General features: G+C 60.7%; 2 protein-coding genes across 6 annotated transcripts in view; one reads left to right on the forward strand and one right to left on the reverse strand.

Moving 5' to 3' along the window:
• Positions 1-2734: 2734 nt before the first annotated feature.
• Positions 2735-5354, reverse strand: PLEKHJ1 (pleckstrin homology domain containing J1). Of its 2 annotated transcripts, XR_005786545.1 has the most exons (7): positions 4886-5354; positions 4718-4785; positions 4558-4624; positions 3593-3683; positions 3438-3501; positions 3161-3355; positions 2735-2919 (listed from the first exon to the last, which is right to left on the reverse strand). XR_005786545.1 is itself a non-coding variant. In XM_040461812.1 (6 exons), the coding sequence occupies exons 1-6, from the start codon at positions 5091-5093 to the stop codon at positions 3290-3292; spliced, it is 564 nt and encodes a 187-aa protein (XP_040317746.1). In that variant the 5' UTR covers positions 5094-5354; the 3' UTR covers positions 2735-3289. The 2 variants fall into 2 exon arrangements, 1 of the variants encoding a protein (XP_040317746.1); XM_040461812.1 differs by having other exon boundaries at positions 2735-3355.
• Positions 5355-5448: 94 nt separating this feature from the next.
• The window catches only part of SF3A2 (splicing factor 3a subunit 2), an 11092-nt gene continuing 6108 nt past the window's right edge, over positions 5449-10432 (forward strand). The window contains exons 1-2 of one of the 4 annotated variants that reach the window (XM_040461807.1): positions 5449-5573; positions 10073-10156. The gene's annotated coding sequence lies outside the window, so the exon portion shown is untranslated. Of the gene's footprint in view, positions 5574-10069; positions 10157-10432 lie in introns of all 4 variants that reach the window. The other 3 variants (XM_040461809.1, XM_040461810.1, XM_040461808.1) reach the window with 3 other exon arrangements.

Raw genomic sequence — 10432 nt, forward strand, 5'->3', positions numbered from 1 at the left:
GGCAAGTGCGTTTACTTTTGTGCGTCTCTGCTCGTCTGGGGCTCACGCCGCCATCCACCAAAGTGCGTAGTAAGCTCACGGCACGTTGGCCGGTGACGTGGGGCAGGTTAGTCACGGGTGCCTGGTGTGTGTGTACAGAAGAGAGTCACGCTGATGAGTGACAGTATTTTATAGAGATGTGATGAAAATTTATAAATTTCATAGACTTGACTTCATTTATTTTTAGATTGTATAACGCACAGTAAACTAAAAAAGAAAAGAGAAAAGTGAGGGGGGAAACCTTTCTATTTATTCAAGTGCACACAGTGGCAGGGGCCCAGGGCCGGCCCTCAGCCCCGGACTCTGCGTCACCGCGGCTCCTGGGGCAGAGCGGACAGGCCCCGCGTCCTGCCCGTGTCTCTCTGGCCAGTTGGCATTGCTGCTCCCGGTCTCAGCCGGCCCCTACCCCGGAGCAGCCTTGATGGTGCTTGGGAATGAATGCACTGGGGGGACAGGCGACCAGGGAAAAGTCAGGAGAGTCGTTTTAGATGTTTCCAGAGGTCGCCAGCAAGGTCCAGCATAGCAGTCTGTGACTGGTCCCGGGTCCCCCAGCTGACCAGTGCTGTGTCTCTCCACAGTCTTCAGAAGGGTGCCCCCCCCCCCGAAGCCTTCCATCCCCTGAAAGGACCAACGTCAGCCAAGGTCCTGGGAGGGGACCCGAACCCCAAGACGGGGGAGGGGTCAGAGCCCTGTCCTCAGGTGCTTGCACCCACCAAGGAACACAGGCAGCTTGCCTCTTTCTGAAGGTGGGCTGTGCGTAGGGTCTAACCTGTTGCTCAAGTAAAGGCCTTGAGCTCCTGCCTCGTCTGGTCTGGCCAGCAAGGCTGCCTCCCTCCAAGTGTGGATGCCAGGAGTCCTCTGCCTACCTGGGAGGGTCGGTGTGGTGGGCCGAGGCCAGGCCCCGCTTCCTCCTCACCCCCAGGGGTGGGGCTGGAGGATGGTTTTCTGCCTCCCGCCACCTCAAGATGGCGGACCGGTCTACGCAGGGCAGGTCTGGCCACTGGCTCAGCTTTGGAAGTTGGCCGGACCCCTGGTTTCCACCAGCCAGACCCTCCCTGCAAGAGCCCTGCTTTCCTGCTTGCTCTGGGGATGACGTTGCTAGTCCAGACCAATAGTTGAGGCGGAAGATGGTGCTCGTGATGGGTTCTTGAAATTGGCTCATCCTCCTGTAACTGGTGGTCATGGCTCCCTCCCTCTGGGCCGGTGCTCCCCGGCGTGTGAAGGTGCTGTGCCTCGCCCCTGTGAACCCCAAGCCCTGGCCTCCCAGACAAGGCGGTGTCTGCTCGGCCTCTTCTGAGAGGGTGCCCTCCCACCCCCTGTCAGGAGCCCAGGGCTCCCTAAAAACTACAGGGTGCGCAGCAGAGAGGTCACGGCACAAGTCCCTGGTCTAGAACAGGGCAACCCTGTACACAAACACTGCATCGCTTCGGGGGGTCCCCAGCGACGTGCCATACGCATCCTCCCGATAGAAACGGCGCACACACACGAGCGTCGGTGTGCAATCTCAGCGGCCCCGCTGTCCCTGGCGGGTTAGGCTAGGGAGTCTCCTTCCTGAGCCCCTCGGCCCTCCTGACCGCGGGACCAGTCCCCCCCCCGCCGCCAACAGCAAGGCCGGCTGTGGGAGGGAAGGCAGCACAGTGGTGGCGGTGGCGCGCAAGGCCCCGGTGCCGCCGCTGACTGCGGGCACCTTCAGGGAAGTCCGGTGGGCCGCAGGGTGGCTCTGCTCAGGAAAACCCAACAAGGAAAACGGCCCCCCGGGCAGTCGCCGTTTCTCACAGCTACAGACGGACGCGTGTGAGCCTCATGCGCCCCTCTTGATCCACACCGCTCGCTCCACAGCAGGACACGGTTCCTTTCTGGCCCCTGTCCTCCTCCCCATGGTCCAGCCACACTGGCTCGTTTTTCGTGTGTCCACCTTAATTTGTAACTCAGATGGGGCTTCGCTCTGTGTTTCTGGTAGACTGTGTTTCAGTTGGGGGTGGGTGCTGGCATGGCCTGTCCCTCCCCGGGCTGCTGCCTCGACCCTCCTCCTGTCCTAAGAGAACCCCAACGCACTCTGCATCTCCACCTCTAGGCGCTGTAATAAAATACTTTTCATTTGAACCTGGTCTGCTGGAACCATTTCTTTCTGCTTCCGACGGGGTGAGGGAGAGGCATGAGGGCCAGGGCCCACACTCCCCACTCCCCAAGTGGGAGGACTGGAGCTCGCAGAAGCAGCCCCCCAAGGCAGCCGTGAGACCATGACTGTGAGCACCCATCTCAGGGAGGGCCCGGCCCGGCCCGGCCCGGCCCGCCCCGTCCGGTCCGGGCCCGCGCCACCCGGCCTCGCCCTGCCTGTGCCTACACCTGAATAGGTCAGTGCAACCCAGCACGCTTCCCTTTTGAAGTAAAACCAACTAATTTAGGACTTTTACGTTGGCAAAATGCTTCCTGAGGTCCTGCCTGGACTCAAGGGAGGCCTGGGACCTGGAAGTGGGGTCCAGTCAGGATCACCTTAGGGTTCCTCACCCAGCCTCCCCGTCTCTCCGTGGTCTGGTTCTAGGTCTCTGTGATCCAGGCAGGCCAGCCCTTCCTCCCGGGGAACTTAAACCTCTGGCCTGGAGAGCACTGCTGTTCCATTTAGGCCCTGCTTCCTTCTGGAGCCGGCTCAACCACCCGGCCCGCCAGCCCTCCACATGTCCACTGCAGCACTGTCCCACGTGGAAAAGAGGTACCTTTATTTGAACAGAACAAGCACGCTGGCCTGAGTCAATGCTTGCAGCTCCCCGCCCGGAGGTGCCCAGCCAGGGCCTGCCCATCGGCAGGAGTACAATTCACAGTGGCTCCAGGAGGCCCGGCCCCCACGCCCTTCACAGCATCATCTAGCTTCGTACATTCAGCCTGCACAGGGAAGCAGGGCTGCACCAGCCTTGGGTGCTTCAGGCCCCAGATGGATACACCCAAGGGCTGGGCACAGCTTCTGGGAGGGGACACTCATCCCCCGGTAGCAGCATGTGGCACCAGCAGGTGCCAGACCAGTCGGGGGGGTGGGGGTGGGGGGAGTCAGGGGGTGGGCCTGAGGCACCAGGGTGGGGGTGGGGGTGGGGTCACTGAGTTGTCTCTCCAACCTGCCCCCGCCCACCTCCACCAGTCTTGGGTTTCTGAAGTCTGCTGCAGCAAATCCAGGCTCGGCCAGGAACCCCAGGGCCTGGTGAGGACGGGGAGGGCTCTTCCAGCCCCAGTAGAAAAGCTGAAAAGCCCCACCCCACACTCAGGCCTTCAAGCCACCCAGCTGGAACCTGGCCTCCTCGGAGATGCCAAACTGCTCCAGGGGGTCCTGTGCGGGTGAACAGGTGGTGTCAGCTCAGGCCCCAGAGGCCCCACTCCATCCCCCCCCCCACCCCCAGCCCTCTGTGCACCTTGCCGGTCATTTTCTGGATCTCATTTCTGTAGAATATAAGGCTTCTCCGCATGAACTCGTAGCTGGGGGAGAAAGCGACGTGTGCTCACAGAGTCCTGCTCTGCCCCCGGCCCAGACCGCCCCCCCCCCGCCCCCACCGGGCCCACACCCCACCTGGCTCGACGCAGAGCCCCCATCCACTCCTGACACTGTTCCTCACTGCGGCACTCAAAGTGATACTTCCTCTCCGGATCCTCGATGAAGCCTGCAGGGGGAGGCAGTCCCCATCTCATTCCCCGGCTCAAGAGCCGCGCCCCGCCCCGCACCTCCCCCTCCCCCTCAGGCCTCAGCTTCTCGCGACCTCTGTCTAAAACTGTCCCTTCCTCCAGTCCAAGTCCAGGCTCAGGACTTCTCACCAGCTGTGCCCTGGATGGATTTCTGTCCCTAAAATGGTACGTTCAAGTCTAGAACCTAAACACGTGACCTTATTTAAATACACAAGTTACCAACGTAATGACTTACTATGAGATTAGACTACAACAAAACTAGCACCAAGTCTAGCAGAATTTGTGTCCTTGTCAAAAATGAAAATCTGGACACAACCAAACAAGGAGAGTAAACCACGTGAGAGTGAACACAGGATGGGGGGACATGATTCTACAGAGAAGCGCGGGCAAGGAGCACCCTGGATCGCTGGCGACCCCCAGAAGTCAGGGAAGCATGGCAAAACGTCTTCTTAACAAGGAACCACCCCTGCACACACCCTGATCTCAGACTTCCACCCTCCAGATCTGGGGGAGCACACGTTCCTGCCGTTTAAGCCCTTCACGTGTGGCATGGGAAACTTGTAGAAACTCTGTCTTTCCTCGCTGCCAACCCGACCCCCTCAGGACCCAGGAAGATGCTCCGCAGGGCCCGGAGGACGGCACCCGAGGGGTGCAGGGCTCCCCAGCGAGAGACAAAGTCCTAGTGGATCTGGGGCGGGCACCGCGGGGCGCTAGAATGCGGCGCCCGCCCAGCGGGAAGGCCCAGCTCGACCTTGGGCAGCCCGGGGCAGTGGACTTGATCTCGGCAGAGGCAGGCGGGGCAGGGCGGGGCTGGGGTCGCGGCCGGCCTCGTCCGCCACGCCCGACACTCACTGATGGAGAAGCCGCTGGGCTCTTCCTGGGTGACTCTGCAGTGCTCCAGCAGTAGGGCTCCGACGGGCTGCGGGAAGAGGAGGAGCAGGCGAGGGTGGGGGCGCGCCTCCGGGGGAACCCCGGCCCCCGTGCGCTCCAGGGCGCCCCCCGGGCGGCCTACCTCGGCCTCGTCCGTCCGAAAGTAGAAAAGGAAGTTGACCACCAGCTTCACCAGTCGCCGCTTCAGCACTGCGAGCACAGGGCAGGCTCGCGCGGGCTCGGTGGCCGCCCACCCCCCTCCGCCCGCCCGCGTCCCCCTGCGCCCGCCTCGGTGACCCGGCCCGCTCACCGCTGCCTTTCTTGGGGCCTCGCATGCCGAGCTCGGCCGCCAGCTCGGCCGGCTGCCGGGAGAGCGCCTGCAGCTCCTTCTCGTTGTAGCGCATGGCGCCGCCCGGACCCAAAACACGGAGCGCGAGCCGCGCCCTCCGGGCCGCCGGCCGCCCTCGCGCCAAAAAAGTCCCACAGCGCCGTTCTCCCGGAAGTACTACCGCAGCCATTGCGCTTGCGCGCTGCCGAACCACCCATCCCGTCGACCTCGGGCGCGCGGCGCGCAGGAGACAGTAGACAAAACAGACGATCGTCACATATAACTGCGCAACAAGCTGGATCCGGGGTGGGAACAGAGTAAGGTACCCTCACGACCAGTGGCGCCCTTTGCCGAAGCGGACAGAAGCAGGCGAGGCGGAACGAGTCGCAACCCGACCTACCGCGAGACCTGAGCCCGCGCGAATTAGAGCCACCGAGAAGGCGTCAAGAGGCTGGCGCGCACGCGCACTTAGAATCCCGGCCCATACTCTTAGTCCCGCCCCCTTTTCTCGCGCCTCCCGAGCCTCCGGCCCACGTCTCCGGCCTGGGCGGGCATGCGCACTCGGGAGGCCCTGCCCGCTTCGTCCCCGGAAGTATTTCCCTAGGATGAGATGCGCTTGCGCGTAACGTAGTCGTAGTGGCGGCGGGCGCGGAGTGAGGAACGGAGCACGGTGAGGGCGGGGGGGGGGGGCCCGGGGCCCTGGCTTCCCTGGACGGGAGCGTACGCGGGCGGCGGGGGGTGCGAGCGAGGGCCGGGCGGCTTTGGGGTTCCCGACGGCCGCGCGCCAGGAGAGCCAAACGAGTCCCGCGTCCTCGGAAGTCTCTCCGTAGGCCCGTGGGATCGGGTCGGGTGGCGGCTCACATGGTGCCCTCCGCGCCCCCAGGACCCCTGCTTGCCCTGATTTGCGGGTCTTCGCCGTGGTTGTGCGGTCCTGAGTCTCTCGGGTCCGGGAAGCTTCCATGCCCGCCCCTGTTGTGTGGGGGATATAACGGCCGCCCCGGGCCCGCCGAGTAGGGAGCGCGGTCCTGGGGGCGGGGCGCTCGGCGCCGCCCCCGGGCGGCCAGAGCCCGTTAACTGGCCCTGGTCAGACTCGCGTGTCCGGGGCTGCTTTTCCTGGCCGAGAGGAGCTGGCGCTGATCATCCGCTTGCTAGCTTCCCGCTCCGTCGTTGGGCCCCGGAGGCCGCCTCCCTCTCCGTAAAGCGAGCCCTTGCTTTTGTAAGGAGCGGGTCTCTGGCCGTGTGGGTTTGGGGCCTGACCTGCTGAGTTCTCTGATGATTTGGTGGGTCTTGTTTTCTGCCTCCCGCCCACCCACGGCAGCTTCCCCTTCCGTTCTCTGAATGCGTTTTCTGCAGTTTTAGCGACATCGTTAGACCTGTTTCCTGAGGCTGAAAGTATTCTCTGCTGCGAAGGCAATTATCGGGGTCACTTGTGTGCTTTTCTCCCATTGTTCTTCCCCCCCCAAAAAAAAACCCCTAACTTCTGCATTTTTCCTGTTAGCCTGGTTTTCTTGACCCGTTCAGTTTTTTCCTCGAAGCTCCCAACATCTCAACACGTATTGATTGTATTTTTCCCTGGGTTTAAACAAATTGTTTCCTCGTCCCTCACCCACCTCCACCCCCACCACAGAAGCATCCCCTCAGAGGCTGGCACGTGCCTGCTTCTGTCCCCTGCAGCGGAGCAGCTGTCTAGAACTTTCTGTGCGTGTTCTCCTGAGTTGGCTTCTGTTTTCAGTCGGATCATCTGTTTGTTTTCCTTCGTTGTGTCGGGATGCATGTCCAGATAGCTTTCAAAGGAATTGATTTTGAGTCCTTGGTTATTTCCTTACCCTCGCGGTTGGAAATTGGAGTGTAAAAGTCTAGGTTGAAAATTCATCTTGAGACTGAGAAAGTGTTGCTTATCTCTGGTTTGATTCTCCTTTGGTGTCTGACCTTTTGTTTCTGTTTTTCTCCTTTTTTTTTTTTTTTTTTAATTTTTTTTTTTCAACGTTTATTTATTTTTGGGACAGAGAGAGACAGAGCATGAACGGGGGAGGGGCAGAGAGAGAGGGAGACACAGAACCAGAAGCAGGCTCCAGGCTCCGAGCCATCAGCCCAGAGCCCGACGCGGGGCTCGAACTCACGCGAGATCACGGGAGATCACGCGAGATCGCGACCCGGCTGAAGTCGGACGCTTAACCGACTGCGCCACTCAGGCGCCCCATCTGTTTTTCTCCTTTGATAGAAACTGGAGGTTTTTCTTGGCAGTGTAGAGTTTCGCGATTGTTCTCATTGATGGGTTTTTGTTTGTTTCTGTCTGAACTGTCAGATTCCCTCAGCCCTGGGATATTGTTTCTCTCTCTGGTGGGGCTCCCCGTGCTGCTTTCTATTATTGCTCTGAAATTTGACCTATTCTCCCCTTTTTTGTTCCCTTTTGCAAAAGGCTTGCTTAATTTGTACTTCCAAGCTCTCATGTTCTGTGTTTTGTTCGGATCATTCCGTGTTTCTGAAGTTTCCTTCTGGTTTTAATTCGCCTTGCTAACTTTTGGCGGGTTGCACTGCTCTCGTGGTGTAGTGCCCTGTCCGGTAACCAAGGAGGACGCTGCCATCATCTGGGGAGGTTTCTGTCAGGTTTCTTTCTTCCTTTTCTTCCTTTCTTCATTTCCTTTCCTCCTTTTCCTTTTCCTTTCCTTCCTTTCTTGATACACGGGGTTTTTCATATCTGGTTACGTCTGAATTGCCAGCTTCACTCAGTGAGTCTCACTGCCCGGCCAGCCTGGGAAGGCGCTGGTGTTTTCTCTGGGGCGTGCGAGACCCCAGCGGCCAGAGTCCCGGGAGCTGGTCTCTGGTGCTCCCAGGAGAATGCGGTCTCTGGTGCTCTTGCTGGGGGCCTCCAGCTGGCCCTGCTGGGCAAGGCGTGGGGGAAGGGCAGGCTGCCTGCTGTTTGGTGGGCAGGTTTTGATGGGATTCCCTCTTTTCGGCCTGGCCCTCCCTCCTCTCCTGGACTCTCCCCCGCAGTGCCAGCCCAAGTGCAGTGTCCCTTCGTTCCAGTCCTTCTGACGATGAAACTCCAGTCTGTGCGAGCAGTCTGTCGAGGCCCCCGGGCACGAGATCTCTTGGGGATGGAGGCAGGCAGGGACAGGGATGATGTGTGCAGTGCGCTGCTAGGAACCAGCAGTTTGGGTCTCCAGTGGTCACTGGTTTCCCTCTGACGTGGCGACCAGTTCAGTATCTGAGTCGGGTTTCCCTGAGCTGACAGCCGCGGGGCACACTCCCCAGCCGGCCTCTAGCATTCGAGGGCCTTATCTTGCCATTAAGAAGGAACCGGGCTCATCACCAAACTTGTGGGAACCCTTGGCTTTGTTAAAACGTTGCCTTCCGAGTCACTTGGGCAGCTCTTTGCTCCCACTGGGTCCGTGGAGTGTTCCGGAAGCGTCACCCATGTAACACATGACGGGAAACAAGGCATCAGCACAAACTGTGTCCTGGGCCTTGAGCTTGTGTCGCCCTCTCCTCTGCAGACGGGGGGACACCGCTTCCTCCCGAGTCCGGCCCTGACTCCGGAGAGTTGCCTTTGTTTTCTGTCTCTGGCAACAGCCATCCTGATGGGCGGGAGGCAGTGCGTCCGTGGGGTTTTGATTTGCGGTTCCCTAGGGACAGTGACGTTGAGCACGTCTTCATCTACTGTCAGCTGCTGCTCACTTGATCAGCACACGCTCCCCCACAGGCACCCCATTTCATTGTTTGGGTGAACGCTCTCCCGTAACGTCCTTGAGAAGGTGGGAGGCTCCTCACGGAGCCCCGTAAGTCACTCAAGACCTGTGGGAGAGACCTCCCCAGCCCCGGCCGTGCTGCGGGCAGCAGCGAGGGCCAGTCGTGTCCCTCTGTGCTCCCCCCCTACCCCCCTGACCCCAGGAGTTTCTCACCACTTCCCCCAGAAACGCTGGAGTCTCCCAAGGCACAGCGGGTGCTTCACGGCAGATGCCGGCACAGCTCAGCCCCTGGCACGGCCTCCCCCGCGGAGCCTGTGACCAGGTCTGGCAGCCAGGACCACGGGGATCCCCCCTGGGAGGGTTGGGGTGCAGCTTTCCCTGGGCTCGCCGCAAATGGCACAGGTGGCGAGGCAGCGGGGGTTCCGCGGGCCGGTGCGCTTGCCTCCCTGGCAGGGGGTGCTCCTGGCGTTGTACCCTCTTCTCAGGACCAAGTGCCGTGTGATGGAGTGATTGGGATAGTTAGCGGTGCTTGGCCTCCGCACTTGGCCTGACAGCGTTTCAAAGTGGGAAGCTCCAGGCGTCCTTCTGTAATACAGGGTCTGACCCTGTGACCGGTATAACTGCCCTGAGTCGGCAGCCATCCGGAAGGTCGCGTTGCTGGTTCCCGGGTGTGAGGTCTTCGTGTGCTCATCCAGAGGATAAGAACCGGGCCAGGGAGAGGTCGAGGTTCCTCTAGAGTTACAGGGTGACTCCAAGGTCCACAGCACAGCTGGTCTGTACCCCCTGTGTTCCTTGCGTGTGGCTACTATAGCAAATCGCCACGAAGTTAGTGGTTTAAGGGCTACAGACTTATTACTGTGCGGTTCTGGAAATCAGAAGTATAAAATGGAGGGCTGTGCTCCTTCTAGGGGCCCCAGGGAGCCCCGTCTCCCCCTTTTTCCGGCTTCCAGAGGCACCGCGTCCTCGGCCTGTGGCCCCTCCTCATCCTCGCGGCCGGCAGCACAGGGTCTGCCCGGCTCTCTGCCTCCGACCCTCTGCCTCCCTTGTGAGGACACTGGGCCCCTGGGGAACCCAGGGTCTCCCCCACTTTGGGACCTTGAATCGATCCCACCTGCAAGGTCCTTTTTTCCATATGTGGTTCCACGTTTACTGTTTTGGGGATTAGAATGGGGGCGTCTTTGTGCGGTCATGTTCGCTGCTGGGCCTGTCCCTGTGAGCTCACTTCTGCAGAGACAAGATAGTGTGGGTTTAAGCCAGCGGGGCTGATACTGACCAGTCAAGAGGGAGAGTGTTCAGAGACGCGAGAGAGGCGTCTGGGGGTTGGGTTTGAGCCGAGTCTGGAAGAACGTGGGAGGCGCTGTGGCAGGGAGTGGAACAGGGTATCGAGGGCTCAGGGGAGCCCTCCTGGGCCACAGTCAGGTCTTGAATGTCTCTTGTGCGTTAGGAGGAACAGGTAGATTCTCTTCTTCCTCTTCAGCAGGTTTTCGGCTGAGCTACAGGGCTCCGGAGAAGTGAGCAGACGCAGAGACTTCGGGCCAAGGTCCGGGAAGGCTTCCTGAAGCAGGTGGCTTGGCCGTTTCTTCCTCGTTGTCCTTTTGGGTCTCTGAGCCTTTACACCTTTCGGGCTGCGGGGGCTTCCTGTCCAGGCCTCCCCCAGGGCCAGGCATCCTGTTTATCCTGTTCCTGGTTTGTGCGTGCCTGGGCCATTCTGGGCCCTCAGCCTACCTGAAGATTGGCGGGGGTGGGGGGCGATGAGGCTTGTCCCCATCAGGAGCTGGGGGGGGGGGGGGGAAACTTGGGGGGGGGGGGCAGGGGGGGGTTGGGACTGTAGAGGGTGGGG

The sequence above is a fragment of the Herpailurus yagouaroundi genome, unplaced genomic scaffold (assembly GCF_014898765.1).
Source record: "Herpailurus yagouaroundi ecotype Mexico unplaced genomic scaffold, PumYag 295, whole genome shotgun sequence".
NCBI lineage: Eukaryota > Metazoa > Chordata > Mammalia > Carnivora > Felidae > Herpailurus > Herpailurus yagouaroundi.

Coding starts and splice junctions, on each gene's coding strand:
- PLEKHJ1 (XM_040461812.1), bottom strand. CDS start 5,093: ATGGCTGCGGTAGTACTTCCGGGAGAACGGCGCTGTGGGACTTTTTTG. Junction 3,502..3,592: donor GGGGCTCTGCGTCGAGCCAG/GTGGGGTGTGGG, acceptor TTTCTCCCCCAG/CTACGAGTTCATGCGGAGAA. Junction 3,356..3,437: donor TCCAGAAAATGACCGGCAAG/GTGCACAGAGGG, acceptor TCACCCGCACAG/GACCCCCTGGAGCAGTTTGG.